The following is a 25,281-nucleotide window of genomic DNA, read 5'->3' as shown; positions in this document are numbered from 1 at the left end:
GTACCATCTTCAGATGTATGTATATGATGCTAATTGTTAACCCAAGCCTATGGGTACATGTATCGTTGACTTAAATGCTCAGTGTTTTTGTGCATACTGTGCTATGTCGGTGAAGTGTTGCCATGAATACATGAATGATTACCTTAACTCTTATATACTAAATAACAAGATCACCACAACTGCCTCATTTAACTTCACATCGGCAAACACCACACAATAAGTGATCACATACTTCATATATTTAAAGTGATGTACAAACTATGTGCTTTTTAAACAGTTTTAAACAGTGTTTTTTAAATAGTGTTTTTAAATAGTGTTTTAAATATTGACTGAAACATTCTAATTTAATTTTGATAATGTGTTGTACCAGCAAATAGTATATAAGAGTTAAGGTAATCATTTATGTAATCATGGCAACACTTCACCGACATAGCACAGTATGCACAAAAACATTGAGCATTTAAGTCAACGATACATGTACCCATAGGCTTGGTTAACAATTAGCATCATATACATACATCTGAAGATGATACAATTTACGTACCGAAAACGTTAATGAAAATATGACTAATTAATTTATTCATTTAATTGTATGATAAGCAAAGGCGGAATATACACACATAATTATAGTCAAATTGTGATAGCTTATCGGTATACCTTCAACATGAAATTTATTAATGCAATTACACTACATTTTAGGAAATATATGTTACTCTTTATGCATTCCAATTAATTTATGTGGTTGAAACGCCGCCCTTCGTGATCGGGTTAAGCGAGTCACATGGTCTGCCTTACGGCCTGTATTAGATCACGATGGCAGTGACACAGTCTATTGTTCCTAGTACTCATAGCACTCCAAGCGGCTAGCAACTATGGCGAGAAATGCAACTCGTTGGCAAAAAATCATCCCAAGCTTCGTGACTGTATATAGTAGACTGTGCTTTCACTGTACGAATGTCTGTCTGCTGCTTGCACAATTACAATGACGTCTTGTTTGCAGTGGGTGCATTCATGATATGCGAAAAACGTGACAACTTTTTTCATGGAATTCGGACGAAGTATGTTTCCACAGAAATGTGGAGGCACTGATTGATACGATAAACTGATTTCGTTCGCGGTTTTATCAGATTCCGAGAATCAGAGCTAACCCTCTTTGCTATAAATAAAGATGGGAATTGCATGTATTGACGTAAAAATCGAGATCCTCTAGTGTCTCGTTACTGTTTCAATCACTACTTCAGCTCAATTCCATTACTAATAATAGACATATGGATATTAAGGTTTTATTGTTTTTCAATTTTGAAAAATACAATCTTAACAGAAATGTTATCATCATCATCATCATCATCATCATCATCATCATCATCGTCGTCGTCGTCACTCTCGGTAGCGTAGTTGGTATAGCGTTGACCTTCTATGCTCGAGGTTGCGGGTTCGATCCCGGCTGAGGTCGTGGGCATTTAAGTGTGTTTAAATGCGACAGGCTCATGCCAGTAGATTTACTGGCATGTAAAAGAATTCCTGAGGGACAAAAATTCCGGCACACCGGCGACGCTGATATAACCTCTGCAGTTGCGAGTGTCGTTAAATAAAACCATTAGGGCCTATATCCTTAAAAGCCCATGAGCCTGTGACTACAGTACATAGTCATATAATAAATGGTGTAAGAATGTATACAGTTCTATCGAAACCAACTTTTCCTGGCAGAAACTGCAGAAATATATGCACCTATTTTTAAGAAAATTTTGACATTATGTTCTATGTTTGTATATACGTATTATATACAATGAGAAAATAACAAAAAATAGTTGTGTAAACATGACTAACGTAACTCGGAAACAAATGCGATCTAATTGTACAGAGCTTGCTGGCTGATTTACCTTTAGCGTGTTCCTTATCCAGGTTGACAACCGATTTTTTCCAGTCTTCCAGCTTCTCCTGCAGAGGCACCACCAGACAGTCCATAATAGCGCTGCAACGAAAGATGGAACAACTGAATATAGCTAAAATCGAAAATATAGATCAGTAACAGATTAATATAACAAAGGAATTCATTAGTAAATATATAACCGATAAATGTTTAAAACTGGTTCGAATTCTGCTAAATTATATTTCGTCTTGTTTATGTTTTTCCAAATATCTAAATAAGTTCTCAATACAATTTGTTTATGACTTTAAACGAAGTATAAGTAAGAATAGTATAGGCCTAATATAATACTAATGAAGTTTAATGACACTTTATTATACAGGCCCACTGCAACAAACTTTGGGGAATGATAGGGTCCCTGCAAGGGAACATTTTTTGTCGAACAACGCGTAATTTTTTACGTTTCGTTTCAGAGTTATGCAATTATGAAATGCATCAGGGAGTAGTGGATCTAGGGAGAGGGAAACATGTTGCGTGTCCACACCGATCGCCCGACTTAACGACAGTGTCATGAATGCAACGTGGTCAGGGTAAACACTTTGACCATCCTCTGTAAACTAAATGATTGAACTTGAAACAATAAATTCATTTTGTAGTCATTAAGATGTTTGAGCGATCGCGTAGCTCCGAAACGACGCTCAGAAAATATGCGTTGTTTGAAGAAAAAAAAAAAAAAAGATCATCCCTGTGAAACCTTTCATTCCTCAGGAGTTTGTTTCTGGGGTTGTGAATCACCCCGTACTTGTTGAGGGTCAAATACTGAGAATGAATTTCTTAAAATTTTAAGTTTAAAACGTTAGTAGTAGACCTAATTATGTTTTCTGTGAAGTTTTTAATTGGAACACATTACAAATAGATAATTTATAAAACTGAATAACAGAAAACGTAGTATAGAAGAAAATGAATGATATTACTTTTGGCGTTGCAAAAAAACCAATTACGACATTTTTTCGGGAAAAGTGGTTTTGGACAAGTCTGTCTGTGGGCAACAATTTATTCTGAACTACTAAGTACCTACACTTTAACTTAACCGTAAATAATGCACAAGAAATACAAAAAGAAAAGAATTGAAGGGTTTCTATTTGAAATGAAAATAAAATAGCGTTTTAATTCAACAATCGTCGCACACTTTCGCCATGATTTTTTATAGTATAAAAAAAATAAAATGGCAAGAAAGACGGTGAAATTGATATAAACTTTTTCTAAGAGAAGTTAGGGTCTATGTAGAAATTGATTTCCACTTTTCGTTGAGAATTCTTACAACACTCGTTCCTCCTCCTCTCATGTTAGAAGTTAGACAGTAATGTCACAGTCTACTATATACATTCACGAAGCTTGAGTTTTGAGGGTGCTAGAAACAATAGACTGTGACGGTACTATTTTGCATTGCCTGTAATGAGGCGATATTAGCGATCCCATTGGTGAGCAACTATTTAATGTTTGCATATTTACTACATATTGAGCTTCGCAACTGTATATACTAGACTGTGGTAATGTCTTGCGCAATATGATAAATAACTGAACAGTTGCAAAAAGTGTAAAATAAATAAGAAATGATATGTGTTATCTTCGTAATTATTTGATTACGGTTACACTTCTACTATAGCTATTACAAGGGGTGATGCTAATGTTGGATTAACTTGTTTACGTCAAACTGATTTAAAGATTTTAATAGTTTTATCTTACTTGGCTCATTTAAGCTTATCAGTAAATTGTGCTTCCTGTTACAATGGTGTATGAAGATACGTAACAATATTCTTCTGATAACACATTATCTATTACAGCAGGAGTTCTCAACCTGGTGCTCTTTTAATGACATTTGATGCTCTCGTCACGCGAGTTAAAATGTGCTCGCGAGCACGAATGCTCCTGAAGTTCTGTTTTCAATTCAAACCTTGTAGTACTCGCCGGAATAAATAGTGTTTCTATCTATCCATTATAATACAGGGTGGGGCATAGGAACCAAGTGTTTTTAAAATAATCATAAAACAGTTAGTTTTTGTTTTCAACACATTTTATTCGTAGAACAACGTTTATGAGAACATACCATTTCAATTATGAGCGGAAAATTACATCTGGCATGTGATGTCCGTTTGTGTTGACGCATTGTTTAAGGCGCTGACGAAAATTCACCTGTATTCTTTCCAGGGGATCTCTGTTGATTTGGGTGATGTGTTGACGTACTGTGTCCTTTAATTCATCTAATATTCGGGGCTTATCCTCGTAAACACGTGCCTTTAGGTACCCACATAGAAAAAAATCACGTGGACAGGTCAGGGGGCCGAGGGAGCCATGGAACATCACCAAATCTCGAAATGAGACGATTGGAAAACAGGAGGCAAAGAACTGCCATTGACGCTCTGGAGATATGCGCCGTGGCCCTATCTTGCTGAAACCACCTATCTTGTATGGGTGTAAATGTAAATCGCCATGCAAAATCCGTCTTACCGTACGATTGCTGATTCCAAGAGCAGTTGAATGTCTTCGAGCAGAGCGGCCTGGGCTGCGCAGTATCGCTTATTTGACTGAAAATTTTCTGGAGTACGCACTCTGTGTTGGGGGCCGGGCGATTTATTCTTCAGTATTGCGCCTTTCTTTCTTTCTTTTTTAAGATTTTTTAACTCAACATAAGATTGTGTCACGTATGGGAACAGAATCATTGCGATTAATATTGAATCTGTAGCAAAACTCACGCCGTATCGAGGTCACCGACTCGCCATTTCTAACAAAACAATCATATGCAAACATGCGTCCACTGCTCCATGATGCCGACTGCAGGTGAAATGCTATGAGCCACGGAATGGACTGTCACATGCCGCACGTCTCTCCCTTTCATAATGACCGAGTACAAGCCATTTAAAAACACTTGGTTCCCATGCCCACCCTGTATGTTAGAGACCTCATAGGCCTTTTCGTATTTCATGGTGTATAACCCTTTTAAATATAGTGTGGACTTAGTCAGAAAAATCAAAATTATTGAAAAGAATAATATGACTGCTCGTGTGGAACTTCAACTGATAGATCTCTAGTCCTTCTTAGCGATGAGATATTTGTTTAAAAGGAGAAATTCATAGCCTTTGGGGAGCAGAAGATACAATAAGGCTCGAAATACTATGGACTGTTACTCTCATGTTCGTGACAATGTATATACAGTAAGTGGGGAGAAAAAAAAACTTTCCCACTTATAGAATACCTCAAGAACAAGGCAAGATCGTGAATAACTATGTAATTTACACAGGATTGTTTATGTGTAGCTACAAACGACTTCTCCTTGAATATTACTGAAATTCTGAGTAACACTAAAGTTCAAAGATATCATTATTCTGGCGAGTGTTTTAAAAATATATTTGTTTATTTTTTATTCCATTTATGTACTCATATAGGCCTATTGAACCTATTCGATTTCATGGTGCTTGCTCATTTAGTATTACATGGGGCCGGTGCTCACAATCTTCAAAAGGTTGAGAACTCCTGTAATACAGGAAACATTCTTCAATGCAATTATGAGCTGTGTGCATTTTATTCTGCTGCCAGTAAGTGCATAACTCGAATAACGACAGTCCCTCATGAAGAATTAAGTGGCGAATACTTGGAAAAGGAAAAATATTAACATGTACCATCAAAATAAAAAAGTGACAGGGAACTATGATTGCGTGTAGGCCTACCATATAAAAAGAGAATGAAGAGTGCCTAAATAAAATACAATTTTGCTATAAGATTTAAGCGTGTCTAATGAACGGAATGAAATAAGCTATGGATAACAATCTTCAATAATGATGATGCTGAACAAGATAATAATAATAATAATAATAATAATAATAATAATAATAATAATGCACTAAATTCAGACTGTACTAATGACAGGAAAAGAAGAGAATTAACTATTTTTGAGCCACAGACATTAATTGAGGCCCTATACTGTATGAGGAATCTACAGGGTGTCTCTAAATTAGACCGAGAAAATTAGGGAGCACATAGATAACCTTCGTGGAATCATATTTTGTTAAGGGACCCATGGGCTGCGACGCTTCGTTTCAGTGCAAGAAGGAATTACAGGCCGGGATAAAGTAGTTATGTGCAAATAACAAGCGATTCTGTGTCACATGATTCTGCGTGTTAATCCAAACAAAGAAAAAATACTTACAGAAAAACGAAACCAACGACGCATTAAACTGTGCTGAACATTACAACAGAATGAGTGCAGTACAAGTACTAAACTACGTAGACGAATAACACGGATAACAAGAGGTCGTACCAATGGAAGTAAACAAACGTGCTGTAATCGATACCAAATGATACTGGGCTCCGGACGTAAACAAACCGAGTGATAGTAGTAATGACACACCCCTCTTGGACCGAAAAGAGTGATTATCCGTTCCCGCCTTCTTGCAATGAAACGAAGCGTCGCAGCCCATGGGTTCCTTAACAAAATATGCTTCCACGAAAGTTATCTGCTCCCTAATTCTGTCGGTTTAATTTAGAGACACCCTGTAGAAACAATGTACAACGCATAAAATCGTGTTTTAGAAAAATGTTAAACGTTCTACGACTTTGTGTTTAAATATTTTTAATATACTTTTCTTTCCATGTTAATAAACTTCAGTTATATAAATAAAATGTCGTTACTCTTGAAAATAATTTTTGTTCACAGAAATACCCAGAATCTTAATTTACATTTCCACTTGGTATGTTTTGATGCCAAAACATTGAAATGACATACTTTGAAATCAGATTTGGTAATTGTGAATTACAGGAACGCCACTTTTTATCTTTTTCAAAATCGCTGAAATAAACTATAAAATGAAAGTATTCATTAGTACAAATAGATTTGATCACTTGGAGAGCTGTGGGCCCACCCAAGCCGCCCTAAATAGGTACTTTACTTATATACGAAAATCGTCGTCTGTGAATGAAGAATGCAGCCATATTTCGTTAATTTCACAGTGGGTTTCAGTGCTGCCAACATAGTAATAATACTACACACCTAATAAAACCTAACCTAACCTTCCACCTGTAGCAACATTCTTCACGTTTAGTATCATTTCGTTTGCATGTATTGGCAACCCAGCTACTCGTGTCGGGGAGCCTTCTAGTGGAAGTAGATCGTACTGCCAGGAAGAAGAACAGTCTGCAATATTCGTTCAGTGACCAGTAATATACTCCATCTTGGCGTGCCCAAGCTTCACAATTAATTCAGATTTATTCGATTTTTCTGTATAAAACATTGCATAAAGAACAAAAACTCTGAACAATTTGTCTCTCTAATAGACTACCTATATAGAACAAACAGTAAAAAAAACTTGGAATTTTGCTTGAACTGAGAAAAAATTACACCTGACCCATCTCATGATCTGGACTGCCTAGTCATCCGTCACAACAGCGTTCATTTCACATTTTGAAGGATCGACGAAATCACTAGCTCAGAAACCTACTAAACAAAAGATTGACACGATAAATCCAACTGAGGAAGAACCTGCTCAGACTTGTATAAACGTTGCTCAATGCAAATGTAAATGGTACATTTATTTGTAGCCATGTCACTTCCACTACCAATACTGCATGCAAATGGTTAAGAAAGAAAATTATAGCTGCATCATTTGGTAGCGTTTATTTCCATCTTTACGAAACAATTTTCAATTCAAATTGTGAAAAATTGCAATTGGTAGGGCCTACGTTCTGTTTCTAGATCCCACGTATATAAGCACAAGAGATATCCTATAAATGATGTTAGTCATTTATCTATCAGTATGCTAAACTATTGCTGGTGCTATCTAGAGATGGGAAAAGTTGTTATTTTCTCGTAACAGTTCCAACTGTTCCAGTTCCATGAAAATACTAGGTTCCAAATAACAGTTCCAAAATAACAGTACCACCATATATTATATAGCCTACGCCGAAGTTCGCTCCACAGCACCGGATCGAATCCCTCCTGCAGTGTTTTTCTCTTTGTGGCCTGACTCCATGTTATTACCATAGGATCATTCTGTAGGATCAGAAATTAATTTTTACATTATATATATATATATAATGTGGAAACTGTACCAAAATAAAACACACCAGGAATGAACGAAACTCCTCCAGAGTCAAGTCCCTAAATTCAGTTCTGTCATTCTGTGAAAAGTGTGACACAATTTATTTTTGTTAAAACCATTTAGTCAAAGTAGTTTATGCAAACATTTGGGTAAAAAAGGCAATAGTATAAGTCGAGGGCCATGAGAAAGTCCAGAAGTCATACTGACAGTATTGACACCACGAAACCAGTTACGTTATACACGTATTAATGCAAGACGCCAGTTCAGGATTAAAAGTTGGTATTGATTTTGTCTCTGAAAATTGTTAAAAGTAGCCAGATCTAGTGACAAAGTCGGTAAATTGATAACACTGCAGCAACGGTTGTCATAATGTAGTTCCATACACGGCCGACTTGATGCTAGCTTCGCTTCAACTTTGAAAGCGAAGGTATCATCAAGTCGGCCGTGTTCCATAACATCGAGTATATTGTAACATGTAACAACAAGTATTTTGTATAACAGGTACAGTACTACTAGTATGCAATGTAACAGTGATGGTTTGGAACAGGCCGTTACGTTATTTTATAGTCATGACTCACAATATAGTTCCATAACATCGAGTATTTTTTGTAACAGCAAGTTATTTTTTGTAACAGCAAGTATTTTTTGTAACAGGAGTATTTAGTGTAACAGTGGAAGAGCCACGTACTACTAGTACGTAATGTAACAGTGGTATTTAGGAACATGTACGGACGCTAAATGGTCACATACTTGTGATGCAGTACGATGTCATAATGAGTCGAGATGTGAATTCCTGGAAATGAAATCTTTTCTAATGCTAAATTGAATTCGTAGATCAGGTTTGTTCGAAGCAGGAAATGTAATGTAATTTTAAATTATTTGTAAATTGGTCACGAAATCGAAATGGATCCCAGTGGTAAATAAAACCTAACCCATTCTTCCTCTTCTGCTCAGCTGAAGGTCACAGTAGTGTTCAGTTTCTCCAAAAATGCGTAAATAAAAGCTATAATAATTTTGGCCGTGCTAAAATTCATATTAATAATGTATCGTCATGAAGAATAATAATCTCATTGTAATGAAATATGAAAATTTACCGTTGTACTTTTTTTTAAACAAAAGAACTTCAATAATACAGTCATGTTTCAACAGATTTTAGTTTAATTTCAAGAATTGGCAATGAAACTAAAACTAAAATATTTGGAAATAAAACATAACCTATATATTTTCATCTCCCTTGATAAAATTCACAATGTAGCTCCTATAATACAGGCATTATGTTATTTGATAGAATCCTATACTTAATTAACATCAGTTCCAAGATAGTGTATACATTTTTTAAAGGCTATCTACGTATCTTTACTATTTATCTTTTACTTTAGTTTCCAACATTTATTTCAATACTACGAAAGGATTCCTAATTCTGCTTTCAAACAGTGGCGCCAACTTATATGAGCTCGTGGAATCCGAGCCCACCCAATAATTTATCGTGTTGTGAGATTTATTTAACTTAAGGCTCGTCAAATGTTTGAGCCCACCTACTGTTTTTCAAAAGTTGGCGTCACTGCTTTCAATAGTACCAAACATGTTCCGTTCTGTGGAACAGGCGTTGTCATAATGTAGTTCCAAAGTGAAACGAGTATTTGTAACCGCAAGTATTTCGTACTACAAGAGCAACACTGTTATTTTGGAACATAGTGTTCCAAGGTGCTGTTACTTTTTGGAACAGTTCCAAACAAGGAACGGTTCCAAAATAACTGTTACGTTATTTTTTCCCCACCTCTAGTGCTTTCGAGGACCCGATTGCAAACGTGGCACATTTGCGAGAGACGAATTGAGGCCGGTTCCGGAAGAACGGCACATATCCATAAAATGCATTTTGAAATAATAACCTGCAAAGGTGTTGTGTTGCCAGTACGCATTTCAAACACAATTTTGATTTAGTTCCTTATATTTAAAAAATTCATCGTTTGTTAATATGCTAATATGTAGAGGCCTATATTACATTTTGTAAACCTACCGAGATTTTGTCACAATAGTACGTACAGTAGGTACGACCCTTTTCCAAAGATACTTTTATTTGCTTTAAATAAACTTAAGGAGTGATAAAAACGAAAGAATAAACAAAGATAAAACTATTTACTACATAATTTCAAATAGAAAAAAATATTAACATAAAATATTCACAATCTCATTGTATTTAAATGAATAGTATAGCAATAATAATAACAATAATTCATTAATCAACTTATTTTACAAAACGTTTATTACCTATGCATAGGCATAGTACTACTTTGTTTTTCTACACGTTATGAGATTCTTCGAGAACAAATTCTAGCCATTTCACGTCGTCCTCATTTAAGTACTTAAATAGAGATCTTATGTCACCAACCTTGGCTTCGCTGATTGTTGTGAATGAAACAATCGTAGGTTTGATATCATTATACCTATTTCTATTCAGTCTGATGAAATAGTTGAAGGGAATCCATAAAGGGTTGTAATTTCCCGAGAACAGAAAAGTACCATCCACTTTGTATTTCACTATAAAATACTTCATAATCGTAAATTTGCGTTTAGGAGATGGAGTCTTCATGAAATAGGGTGTTATAGCTATATCCCAGTCTTTCATAATAGTATGATCCATTACAACCTCAAAGTTACTAGGATGTTTTCTGCATGTTGCTATAGCTTTCAGCCATAGTTTTGCAGTTCCAATGGTTTCTTTCTTTTCATAGCAGATCTCACACGTCCAAAGTTTCTGTCACATTGTGTAAATGAATGGCCACGAACAGGAAACATGGATTATTTCAACCTGATATACCTTGGCAAACCAAGCAGAAAACTTCAGAAGCGTCGAATTTCTATTTTGTCCTCCTGCGGCATCAGACATCATTATGACAGTTTCCACGTTAGGACATTTTTAAAGATTTGTTTGAAGGCAGTCATACAAAAATGATGCCACTGAATTAGCATTCATTTTTGCTTGAGTTTCCATGAAACAATAGAAGTAGGAGTTCCCATGAAGCAATAGTAGAACAAAATTACTCCCAGTATCTTCCATTATTTAATAATAATTGCAAGATAAGTTTTTAAATTGTTGCACACAAAACACTATCACCAATAAGCACATACTCTATGGGCCTCAATCTGTAAACGGTCGAACCAACAGCACAACAGTGTACGGACAGTATCAGCGTATTCCGAATCTCACCGGTCCGGTGGCATCAATGACGTCACGTTGCAGCGAAATGAGGAACAAAACTGCTGGAAGGATCGATGGCTGTCATGGCGACTGTACAAGTTGTTGTCTGTGCTACGCTAGCAAAATTGTGCGAAATTTTCGTACTCCCATCTCGTTCAAAGAAAAGATAGCATAAATAATTTATTTCTTGAACCGGTAGTAATAACGGGTCCGTTGATATATTCAATCATAAGCCATTAACATATTGTTTTTACGTTGTGCTCATTATAAACAATACAGCAGAACTAAAGCAATACACACCGCCATGACACAATAGTGCACGATGTTATTCGTCTGATAATTCCCACCCTATACAAGAACCAATCAGATTCACTGATGGCGGCTGATGGAGACTGCCACCACCTCTGCAAGTTGATGGCACCGGTGCTACACCGGTGGAGCATCAATGACGTCATCGGTGGAATTCGGAACACCGTGATGCCATCGGATTGCTCACCGGTGAGATTCGGAATATGCTCTATGATATACCTGTGAGCAATGAACTGCCGATGCACATGGGATGCTCGATTCTGACCCCTAGCTTCGTTGCATAAATAGCTCTCCTGCCTCGTTGAAGCATAGTCAAAAAATGAAAAGTGGTAGGTATATTCCTACAAACTCGAGCGGTCAATTAATGCAATCTTTGGAAAAAGGGCACATAAGCCTATGTGCCCTTATTCCGGAACCGCCTCAATTGGCATCCACTTAAGGCTAACTCACAATAAACCGGAAACGAGAATCGGAACGAAAACGAAAACGGTAAAATTCTTAAAATGTGTACATTTAAATGTGAGCATTCACAATTAACGAAAAGCTTGCCGGAGCCCGGGATCGGGAACGGAGAGTTGGCCAAGTTTCAACTTTGGCGTTCACGTTTCCGATCACAGCCCACTAGATTCATTCTATTGCCATCTAAAAGCTATTTTGTAGTCATATATTTATTTTGTAGCAAGAAGATCGTGACATAACCTATGCACTATTTTGTTCTGTGCTGTGCATCATGGAACAAGTTTTATTTGATGAGATTCTAATTTTGAGTGTTGAGGAAAATCCTCATGTTTACGATAAGCGGCGCGCCTCATATAACGATGAGAAAATGAAGGAGAATACGTGGCTTTCAATAGCTGCGTCTTTGAACACCGATCGTAAGTGAATCATATTTTATTACTGTATTGGTTGTATTACACACTACATATTCATGCTTCAATTCAATAACTACTGTTGTGTTCATTTTTGTTCTATTACAAATGTTTCTTCTCTAATTATTTTACGTTATGGTAGACTTAAAATATGTTGTGATAATAAAGATGCATGGACATATTTATAGTACCGTACCTAATGAAATGTTTCAGTTGAAATTTCGAAGTTGGTTACCTGTGTTTATGTTGGCTGCCTTGTACTCATGAGAGAACGCCATTGGTCAATTATACACAAATAACATCAGAATGTGTAATATCGACTTTACATATCGTTATTGACATGCATATCGATATGCATAGTCGTCGACGTTCTCGGTTTATTGTGAATCAAAAATTTTCAAATTCACGTCCTCTGCTCTTCGTTTTCATTCTGGTTCTCGTTCCCGGTTTATTGTGAACCAGCCTTTACATGACTCGCCCTAGAGTTTTGCTTGGGGGGGGGGGTGTTTGAACAGTACGCTCTATGTGTAAGCAGTCGCCCGCACACACAGAACTCTCCCCACTCCGAAGACTCAGAAAGAAGCTCACGCATGTTGGTGCCACGAGTTTGCGATCGGCCTCTACAGTTACGCATGTATTGTGCACGCGTCGTTTCGCGTCCATGTCAAAACACAACTGAATAACATTTTTTACGAACTCCCTTTGTGTATAGGAATGGACTCGTTCGTTTGTTAAGTTTATCGGATATGACGCAAGCATTTCCATGGTAACCGAAGTGGAATTTCCATTCCACAAAATCCATTAATATTTTTTTTTCTGTTAGAAGAGGTCGAATATAGACGTTACACATAAAAGCAAGAGGAGTATATGTTACCATAATTGAAGAACGGACGGGGAAACGGGTTAAGTGCCAAAAAATTAAATTTTACTTTTTCCTTGGAAAGTGATATTAGGCCTCATCTCTATACGCTGTCATTACATAGAAGTTCAAGAATTTTACTACAGAGTTGGTACGAAGCTCCATCAGCTGAGTCCATGGAGAACGATACAAGTACCAATGAAGAGTCCACTGCAATCTGTGATTTTCTGATCATTACTGGACAATGACTATCAGTGTTAATGCCATATAACTGTGTATGTACATTCTATATGTCTTAAGCTATGCATTGACAGTCTTGGTTCATTTTCGACAAGAAAGTGACATCCAATTCTTGCAGTGGACTTTTCAATTGTTAGTGTTAATTTTCTGGCACTTAAACTCTTTTCTCCGTCCGCTCTTCAATTAATAAGGGATGGTCCAGTGAAAAATCTGTCCCAACTTTCCTGACCTGTCCTCTCATGATACAAATCCAACACATCGTGTCCTGCACTAGTCTAATTCCAACAGAAAATGCCTGAAAAGCCCACAAGAAAGTTGTGTATAAAAATCTTACTTCGAACTTTTAAGAGGTTAAAACTTGTTGTGGTATGTATATTGCTCAAATCTCTTCCAGAAAGAGAATAATTTGAAGTAACAGTGCACTATTTCCCTTCAAATGTAAATGAACTTGAAGTGGATGAAATTAATTATTTCATGAAAGTTCTCGCTTGAAAAATATGACTTCAGAGAAAATGGCAAGGAGGAATGAAGCAAATGCGATCTTTGCTCATAATAGAGTGAAATTTTTCAAAATTTCTCTGAGAAAATGATTTTCTGTGCACAACTTCGGAAGTTGATTGAACTATTTCTGTGTCTTCATGGAAGTAATGTTTCGGTGTAGAGAGTTTTTATTTCAGTGAACATGATGTGGACATCCGGAATGAATTGAGAAAATATTTGAGCCATGCTTGCTATCTTAACCATCGTCAACATAACTTTTTGCAAATTGGAAATCCAGAGAACACCTGCTTAAAAAAATTCATTCTTCTGAAAATATCAGCAGTTTAGTAGTGGTTAAGTTGATGAAAATGTTTAGAGTGTAGCCTAAATACGTAGAATGAGGATTTTAAATTCTTTAAACTTAACGTATGTAAAACAGTAGCCTGTGAATGAATGGTAATCAAACAGAAATGTTAGTAATTTTTTTATATCGATATATGTCCCCGGAAATTATTTTTAAAATCTGGCAACTTTAACGTAAGGACTACGTCTAGTCTAGTAACTACACTGAGCCACTTTAGGAACATTTTCTGATGATGAGCTTATATAAAATAATCCCATATGGCAAATATGCAATCAGGCAGAAGAGACTGCGAAACGTACTCTTCTGGAATGTGAGCCTCTTAACATTAAAGATGGAAACTCAAATGCATTCTCCCGGAGAAGTGAAAGTTCTTAATATCGGTACGACGGTTCACGAACTTCCACAACTGGATAACAATGTTACATCTTCATTTTACACAGAAACCTTACACTGAAGTATACTTGAGGTTTCAAACTTCTCACTTCGAAAATTTATGTAATCTGATAACTGGGAAAAGAAGTTTACATAAAATACAAAATGATATAAATGTAACAGAAGGGATAGAAATGGAAAAATAAAACGTAAACGAACGTCTCTACTGCTGCGTCATCTTCTTCTAGAGTTGAAAAATGGACGTCGTTTTGCGCTGCGACCATAAGGTCTGATAAGTATACTAACTCCTTTCCGGAGGAACAAACGAGATGAGATAATTCAACAGGTGGATTACAGCACTGGATATACCAGATACTTACTTATTTACTTACTTACTGGCTTTTAAGGAACTCGGAGGTTCATTGCCGCCCTCATATAAGCCCGCCATCGGTCCCTATCCTCAGCAATATTAATCCAGTCTCTATCATCATATCCAACTTCCCTCAAATCCATTTTAATATTATCTTCCAGCCTACGTCTCGGCCTCCTCAAAAGTCTTTTTCCCTCCGATCTCCCAACTAACACTCTATACGCATTTCTGGATTCTCCCATGCGTGCTACATGCCCTGCCCATCTCAAACGTCTGGATTTAACATTCCTAATTACGTCAGGTGAAGAATACAATGTGTGCAGTTCTGTGTTCTGTAACTTTCTCCATTCTCCTGTAACTTCATCCTTCTAAGCCCCAAATATTTTCCTAAGCACCTTATTCTCAAACACCCTTAATCTCTGTTCCTATCTCAAAGTGAGAGTCCAAGTTTCACAACCATAAAGAACAACCGGTAATATAACTGTTTTATAAATTCTAACTTTCAGATTTTTTGACAGCAGACTGGATGATAAAAGCTTCTCAACCGAATAATAACAGACATTTCCCATATTTATTCTGTGTTCAATTTCCTCCCGAGTATCATTTATATTTGTTACTGTTGCTCCCAGGTATATGATAGGATAAATTTTCAATTTCTATATTTCCATATCGTACAATATTCTCGTCACGAGACATAATCATATACTTTGTCTTTTCGGGATTTACTTCCAAACCTATCTCTTTACTTGCTTCCAGTAAAATTCTCGTATTTTCCCTAATCGTTTGTGGATTTTCTCCTAACATATTCACGTCATCCGCATAGACAAGAAGCATATACCAAATACCCTATAATTAATTTCAGATGTGAATTAAGGAACCGTCAACATTGCTGTCGTGATCTTCACAATATTCGAGCGCTCCGATTGGCTATTGTCAGCGCATTTCGAATTGACAGATCAAGGTCAAGCAATGGACTGCATTTACTACGCGTGCTTATTCCAGTCCTGGACCATTCCCCTCAACTAAAGCCAGCTGGTACAGCCTGGATTACCAGTGCTTCAGTTCACAGTTTTCAGTTCAGTGACTCGTGCGTGGTTTGTACGTGACCTTGATCCGCCTGTTCGAAATGCGCTGAATATAGTTGGCAGGGAAGACCATGTCCACGTAAGCTCCTTCACCCGTGCTCGTTACAGCGATACACAGCTTTGCTTTGTGGACGCAAGTCTTGCTGAAGTTTTACATCGCATTTACAGTGCTCGTGACAGTGATACAAGCAATAACGTGACAGATGAAACATTTTTATGTAACTGGCATTAACAGGTAGTCTTAATAACACGAACGACATCTAGTGAACAGAGGCCTTTCTCATAATATGTTGGGCGCTCTCAATTCACATCAGGAATATACTATAGGCACTGTCGGCGATACTGTCGGCAGCCTTGATACTGTACAACAGTAGGCTTCCTTGTAATCAATCGTTTTAGAGCAAGATCTTTTTAATTTTATAAGTTAGAGTTTAATATATGGATACTTTCTTTTAAATTTAATCTTGCAATATAATCCGCGTTGTTTTACCCTGTGGGTATATCGAGGGATATTTCTCTGGTCGGCGGGAAAAGGCACATAAGTCAAAAAGTCGATTTTTCTTTGTACCTAATCACATAAATCTAGTATTTTTTTTTCTAATTTTTGAAATAATAAAATTTCTTTTATTTTAAATTGAAAAGGGCCTTACCCAACATACATGAATTTCATTATTATACTTATATTCAGTTAAGAGTAAATTAAAAAGAAAATCTCTCCTGAAAAATTATTCTTTTTGACTTATGTGCCTTTTACCGCCGACTAGAGATTTATAGTGATTGCACTCATTTAAATTTAGAAATACACGAGTCACAGCTGCAGAGTTAAGAGTTCCATATACTATCTGATATAGCCCGAGCGTTCATTTAAAACCCAGACGGTGTCAAAGAGGGCGTTTTCTTCTGAGGAGATAAGATAAGAGTTTGTTTATTGATTAAGCCTTCTCAGATGTCGCTCCAATCACAAGAAGCAGTAACCTATGTCTACCAATGATGTGTTAGCAATTGAAATTGGCGTTCTCATATCTACTTCATGTGGCGTAAAACCCAATATTGTCGTATCTGGAGATGACTGATGACGATAAAAAGGTTAATAATTTTAATTTCAATTTTAATTAACAGTAATCTTATACCTTAAAATGTATTTACTGTGGATGGTGGCGGTAGAAATCAATGTATTGATGTCGGTATAAAAATAATAGGCTAAAATTGTGACCAGAAATAATATTTGCAACATAAATGTAACAACACCGCTTGACATTTTAAAGTATTAATGAGTGAAGAAGTTATATATTCAACAAAAAACTTTCCGCCTGGGTATTAATTGGACGCTCGGACTATATATGAATATCACTGTCCTTGAGGTGAGAGAACTTTATAGAGGTTTGCACTGGAATACTTGAGATATCGAGGTCTGTTGCGTTCCTGGAGTCTACATCTGGTGAGATGAACGGCCGTCTGGTTGTCCTGTTCACGTGAACATTTTGGAGATTGTGTTTAGCCTATTCTTTGTAGGTACTACAGGAATTTGCCGTGGTTAAAAACTGCGTGAGAATAGAAGTTGGAAGGATCTTGATTTGTTGTCTGAGTGTTTTGGAAGAAGAGTTTTGTATAGAAGGCTTTAGGAGAGGATTTAAACAGGTGTAACGAAAAAAGTAGGCAAAACTTGAGGCAGGGATTCCCCATATGTGAACAAGAAAAAATGATTATATCAACATGAACCCGGACATGCTTTGTTTCTGAGCAGGGCTTGCAAGTATGACAGTAATGTACTTCAGTATGTTTGCCCGTTGGAATTATTTTGATGCATTCTGTTTACATTTTCTTAGATGAACTGTTCAAAATATCCACTTCCTGCCTGAATACAGATCGCACTCGTCTCATCGTGTACTGAAGGCTAACTATCACTAGAGCAATTAAAGATGGTGAGTGCATTGTTTATTATCAGCAACACCATACTTGGCAGTTCAGTTGGCAGAACGGCGATGGAACTGTCTTTGTGTCTTTGTAGTGGACAAGACCAAGTTTGTAAGGTTTTTCTCGGGGTACTTCTATTTTTTCCTCGTCATTCTATCAACACTCTCCACAATTCCCTTCCATTATCATATCCGTCTCGAGAAATAGGGCATCTCCTGTGTTTGCGTGACGTCGAAGACACCGTCCACCACAATATATTCGTATAAGTAGATTACAGTGGTGCTGAGTACTAGACGACTCACAGTTCTTTATTTTAAAGAGGCACCGAAGCCTCCTAGTTTCTTGTTTGTCTGACGGCAGATCTCCACCAGAAGTATGGTTTACGAATTTAACAATGGAGAGAAATGTGCAGTGTTGTTGATGGTAGGATCGGCTTAGCCGAGCAACACAGTAGGCACGCAAATCATTCTATAACAAGTACACAAAAATACTACTTGGACTGCATGTCCAGCCCAATAAGCACTTCTATACCTCTATCATTGAGTGTAACTTCTAAACCTTTTTTATGTGGTCTTTAAATATTAGTCTGTAATCATTAACTTGTATTACTGCAAATTGTATTAGCTTCTTTTGTTTCTGATTAAGTGGAAGAGAAGGCCTGATCGCCTTAACTTCGCCAGAATACTTACTTACTGGCTTTTAAGGAACCCGGAGGTTCATTGTCGCCCTCACATAAGCCCGCCATCGATCCCTATCCTGAGCAAGATTACTCCAGTCTCTATCATCATATCCCACCTCCTTCAAATCCATTTTAATATTATCTTCCCATCTACGTCTCGGCCTCCCCGAAGGTCTTTTTCCCTCCGGCCTCCCAACTAACACTCTATATGCATTTCTGGATTCGCCCATACGTGCTACATGCCCTGCCCACCTCAAACGTCTGGATTTAATGTTCCTAATTATGTCAGGTGAAGAATACAATGCGTGCAGTTCTGTGTTGTGTAACTTTCTCCATTCTCCCGTAACTTCATCCCTCTTCGCCAGAATAAATAAATATTATTATTATTATTATTATTATTATTATTATTATTATTATTATTATTATCATCATCATCATTATCAACTAGAACTAAGGTTCTGGATAAGTAAGGGGGAGGAGGAAACTGTACGAAGATCAGTGATAGTGGGTACTAAGAAGTTCGTATTCATTCCCGCATTCCTTATGCAGTCGTAAATCTGCTTCTCAAACGGGTCAATAATGGTCACCAGTTATACGGTCAGCGGAATGATAAGGAAGCGCTTTAGCATTGAACTACAAGAAGTCAGACTGCTGTTGTACTTTGCACAAATACCACACAACTTCCTTGTGAATATCGATGATTGACACATACTCAAAGAGACTATCATATAGGTCTAGCAAAATAAATTGAAGGACGCCTGGAGTGGGAGCAAAGTAAAGAAAAATGCCATAACAACTGTTAAGAGAGTAAGGTACGTCAGCAAACGGTACGTGGTCTGTAAATAAATTAAGATAAATGCATATTTTTCAAGAAAATAAACAAGAAGAGGAAAGCCCACAATCATGCTTATCACGAGAAACATTACATAGAAAACTAGAAATAGCCGATGACAGCACTGAACGTACCAAGCATATTGTGCTAAAGAATTGTAAAGTTCCATGAAGTAGGCCTACATATCGAAGGCTGAGAACCAGAATGTTCTAAGTCCAACTTTTTATAAGAAAGAAATCTGTTTCATTAGTAGTATTTATTTATTTAACCTGGTAGAGATAAGGCCGTCAGGCCTTCTCTGCCCCTCTACCAGGGGATTACAACTATAATAGGAAGAATAAAATTACAATTAATATTAAATTTACAATTACAATTACAATAAAAATTAAAGTACGACATTGTGTTCCAGTTCTTGTCTGCATATATGTTATGTTAATGTTATGTTTTATTTAACGACGCTCGCAACTGCAGAGGTTATATCAGCGTCGCCGGATGTGCCGGAATTTTGTCCCGCAGGAGTTTTTACATGCCAGTAAATCTACTGACATGAGCCTGTCGCATTTAAGCACACTTAAACGCCACCGACATGGCCCGGGATCGAGCCCGCAACCTTGGGCATTGAAGGCCAGCGCTATACCAACTCGCCAACCAGGTCGACTGCATATATGAATCCAACAAAATTGTAAATATTTCAAATTGTTTCATAAAGCTTTGAATGTCAGGAGCTTAAAATAGCTCTCCTGAAAAAAAAAAATATAGTAAAATGGACTTGGAACAGTCTGCTTCTGGGCCATCGAGTGCGTAACATAGTTTACTATACGTAGAAATTTAACATGGGAAATCAATTATTTGAAAATACTATTTTCCCTCTATGTTTCACAGGAAAATATTACAAGGAAAAACAATAAGGCATCACTCATAGTCATAACTAAGTCAGGAGAGATAATGGGGAAGAGAGGCCAGCTTCTTTCTCCCTCCATTGTATACATTGGTGACAATTAGTATCATATTACATTAATCAGACTTTAGATGCATACAAACAATTGAAGGGTTCAGAACCATAGTGGGCCAAACGCCATTTACTAAAACCGTAGAAAACAAGGGTTAAAATGAAGTTATTACCATAATTTAATGGAAACATATATCAAGTAATATAAAGTATACACAGTCAAACTAAATGATATGTCCATCTTCATTAAACTATGGTATTCACTTAACTTTAACCCTTGCTTTCTCCGCTTTTAATAAATGGCGCTTGGCCCACTATGGCTCTGAACCCTTCAATTGTTCTTCCTCTGATACTTATCGTCAAGTGAGATGTACTGTCCCATAAAAGATGTACAGATACGGAAAAGAAAAAATTGGAGCTCCCTTATTGTATAAGTTTCGCTTACGACACACTGCGCATGTACAGTAAACATGAGCCCCAGTATATATGCACCTTGTGGACAGTCGTGTAAAACTGTTGCCTACATACAGATGGACTCCCATCAAGACTCGCTCCAAATTTGAATTCCGTATCTGTAAATATTACCCTCAATCAGAGGTATGAAAACGGGTGTGACATTATAAAGCGCACAAGTCTGTATTTGTGCAGGCACTGTCATCCATTAGTACAGAGGTTCCCAACCGGTGTGTCGCGACACAGACACACTAGTGTGTCGCGCGGCTCCATGGAGAGTGTCGCGAAACTTTGGAATTGAAAAATAATTTTATGTCCTCCACAAATTCTCTTTACAACGCATTTTTTATTTACAACGAAGTCTTTGATATGGTACATTTTATTTTGAGATAGACTTTACAAATGAAACGTGAACACCTGCAACAATGCTCAGTTCAGTTTTTCATTTTATCAACCATAAGGCCACGCATAGAGAAACTCTGTGCAACCCACCAAGTGCAGACTTCACATTAATTTAAATAGGCAAGTTTTCAAAAACGATAATAAAAACACTGGATGTCCGTCACTACACAGAAGTTGTTAACAGTGCTGTTCTTCTGTTGCATTTTTCATCATGGAACCGAAATATGTGTGAATAACTACGTTTTTAATATAATTTTTCTTTGAATTCCGCTTAGATCTTGAAAGTCTTAGTTGGACGAAAAGGAGGTTAAAAACGACAAAATTTCTATGCAGTGAACAGTAATCATCTCCCTGTTCGCTATAAAATATTCTACACAGAGTTCTACAGTCTTTTTCTCCAGAAGAAAATTAATGGTTATTACATTATTATTATTAGTATTATTATTATTATTATTATTATTATTATTATTATTATTAATAAAATCAAATAAGCGTGTCGCGATATCGTGGACGTTCATTAAAGTGTGTCGTCAGTCAAAAAAAGGTTGGGAACCACTGCATTAGTAAGCCGTGGTATAAATCACTCTTACTTTCAGATTGCATTGTTTGATGCAAGACGATTGGTAACTTTTCTGATGTTCAAAACGGAAGAGATGGTTACTGAAGAATCGAGGGACAGTCCGATATCTCTTTATATCTTACTTATATTTATTTATGGTAACTCATTTCATAAAAGAGAGTAACTTCTTCGTGTCCGGAATTCGATGTGTCGAGGCCTTAAGATAAGCACTGGTAGAAGCTTTTCTTGCGCCACAATTCTTAACTATTCATATCATACGACATTTACTTACATATTTGCTTCCTCAAACAGTAAAGTGTGTGTGGAGGAGATAATATTATTATGGGAGCGATGTTATTGCATACCGTCTAGGTCAACCGCGAAATGGCAAGTGAACTGTAAAGTGGGAAACGTGTCCTGAGCAGAGGTGACGAGAAGGATGTTTTTGCACAATGACACTGTACACCAGGGATCATCAGCACAGTGCACCCTCGGGCTAGCGTCTCTTACCCTCGGAGAAGACACTGCACTATGGTGCATTCGTAGCTGCTCTCTACCTCGTCCTGCTACACGACGGGGTACAACACGTTGCTCCGCTTACCCTTTACACATTTCAGCGAGTGCTGACGACCACTGGTGTACACCAAACATTTCTTCAGCAGGGACATAGGCGGAGAGAGAACCATAGAATCCCGATATAACGAGGTTACGGGGGATATCATTTACTTCCTCCCCCGTTATAGCTTGACCGTGGTACAGTATATCGAAATATCATCATTTAATAAAAATATTTTTGGGGTGTATGTTTCTTACAGTGTTACATCCATATCCACGAAGTTTCGGATCAAGTTGTATAGGACTTCAACTGTAGGTCTACTACAAATTATAATAGGGCATAACCATAGGCAGAGTTATAGGAGGGTATGTGGGAGCAATGGCCCCCCCCCCAAATTTGTCTGAACTGTTTTTTTCTATTAACATTACAAAATATTGAATTCAAAAGACTTTTCTTGCTTTTGTTTATGAATGGGATATTATTTGTAAATGCTACAATCGTACCATCTTCCTGTAAAATGGCTGTTTTCACAAAAAAAAAAAAAAATCTTTGGACTATAGTTGTTTTATGAAAACTACTGAAAATTTCTACTCCTTTAACATGGGACTATGGTGTTTTTTTTTCACTAACACCTAATTCAGTAGATGGCCACTGCAGACTTCTAACACAGGAGTACAGGCTGTTATAAAAGAAATATTACAGTGCTTCCATTCCTCAAACGAGCTACAGAAATTCTTATACATTCAGAAATTTAAAATAAATATTATATTCTAGACACATGATCTGAAGACATTAATTCGTCAATTTAAGGACAGAAACTTAATCATAAACAAAAGCAAGAAAAGTCTTTTGCATTCAATATTTTCTAATGTTAGTAGAAAAAAAAAAGTTCAGATAAGTTTGGGGGGGCAGTGCCTATGAGCAGGGACAGATATCGCAGTAAATTTCTGCAATGGTTGAAGAGCAAGTAAGAGGCAGGAATAATTAAAAACTTAAGTTCTCGAATACATTTTGTGATAATATCATTTTGTCAATAAAACTTTCGGCGGAAAATAAAATTCATACATGTTTGTTTCTCATTATCAATGTGTTCATCATTATGTACAAATGAACACTGTAGACAAGGATAATGTACAGTATATCCAATATTTATCCTTTCTATGTAATATATGTATAGATGAACAAATAGTGTATACATTTTTTGGGGCTACTCTGTACATGCATACAGACAGACAGAGGTGTGCGACAGGATTGTGGGTTTCACTAATTCTTCCCATAAAAGAATGTAAAGCAATCTACAAAGCATGTAATTAAGCTCACAAACAACCGAACTATTCAAACATTATTACATCCAGACTATTTCATAGTGTAATTAAACCAGTCGACGAATTACAAACCACAGCCTTCCGATTAAACAGTTAGTAAAATAATTTAGTTTGAAAGTTAATTAAACGGTTTTAAACATGGGAATGTACGTGATAAATGCAAACAGAATGTGAACTGGGTTTGGAAACAAACCAGAGCAAATATCTGAATTTAATTACTCGTAAAATATGGTCGTCATAATCATTCTCACATCTCGGAATATATAAAAATATAAATATAATGCACATTCAGTTTGGAAATACATCATAGACCCAATATCTCAATTTAGTTACTCGTGTAATACTGTCATCGTCATAATTATCCTCAGGTCCAGGGAATAGGCCTACATGTAAAAATACAAATATAACGTAGGCTACATTTCATTTTTAAACAATCACATAATGATGTCATCGTCATAATTATTATCCTAAGGTCCAGGGAGTACGGCGGCCGGGTAGCTCAGTTGGTAGAGCAGCTGCCTACGGACTGGAAGGTCCGGGGTTCGATCCCAGGTGGTGACAGGATTTTTTCTCGTTGCCAAACTTTCAGAACGGCCCCGAGGTTCACTCAGCCTCCTATAAAATTGAGTACCGAGTCTTTCCCGGAGGTAAAAGGCGGTCAGAGCTTGGTGCCGACCACACCACCTCATTCTAGTGCTGAGGTCATGGAAAGCATGGGCTCTACCTCCATGCCCCCCAAGTGCCTTCATGGCATGTTACGGGGATACCTTTACCTTTTTTTACCAGGGAATACATGTAAAAATATAAATATACAAACAAATCAGAGCAAATATCTAAATTTAATTGCTCGTAAAACATCGCCATCATAATCATCCTCGGGGCTTGCAAATGTACGCGAAAAATATGAACAGAATTCACTCATCTAATATCGCAATTTAATTATTCTTAATCATCATTATCACCACAATACATAGTGGCTTGGACATATTCAGGGTGAACCATAAATAATGTCATTAATTTCAGGGTGTTATTCTTAGAGATATTTTAAACAAAAAAGTTTAATACAATTTTGCTCGTTTTCGCTTCCTTTTCGATAAAAAAATTGTTTTATATGAAACATTTCATAGCGTGTTTTGGGAAAGCCATTGACTGAATTCCCAATATGCTCAGTCAATTTAAGACAGCAGTGTATTACGATAATAAATGATTGAAATAATTTTAGTTTTGTCCTTTAAATGTGAAAAAATTTTATTCGAACAACTTAACATTGAAAAATTCCTTTGCAGAACGGAAAGTTACATATGTTCGGATCAAATTTCTGCACATTTGAAATACAAAACTAAAATTCTTTCAATCATATATTATCATAATACATTGATCTCTTAAACTGACGAGCATATTGGGAATTAAATTAATGGCTTTCCCAAAACACGGTATGAAATGTTTCATATAAAACTATTTTTATCTCGAGAAGGAAGCAAAAACGTGCAAAATTGTACGAAACTT

The 25,281-nt window shown here is 36.8% G+C and overlaps 1 protein-coding gene across 7 annotated transcripts in view; it reads right to left on the bottom strand.

Annotated features, from left to right (window-relative positions):
• Positions 1-25,281, bottom strand: part of mim (missing-in-metastasis) — a 332,503-nt gene that overhangs the window by 89,157 nt on the left and 218,065 nt on the right. For all 7 annotated transcript variants that reach the window (XM_069844237.1, XM_069844238.1, XM_069844239.1 and 4 more), the window contains exon 5: positions 1,881-1,972. In XM_069844237.1, the coding sequence (XP_069700338.1) occupies positions 1,881-1,972 (92 nt within the window). The remainder of the gene's footprint in view (positions 1-1,880; positions 1,973-25,281) is intronic.

The sequence above is a fragment of the Periplaneta americana genome, chromosome 13, assembly GCF_040183065.1.
Source record: "Periplaneta americana isolate PAMFEO1 chromosome 13, P.americana_PAMFEO1_priV1, whole genome shotgun sequence".
NCBI classification, from domain to species: Eukaryota; Metazoa; Arthropoda; class Insecta; order Blattodea; family Blattidae; genus Periplaneta; species Periplaneta americana.
The sequence above is the reverse complement of the archived record's forward strand: the minus strand, read 5'-3'. Positions and strand labels throughout refer to the sequence as shown.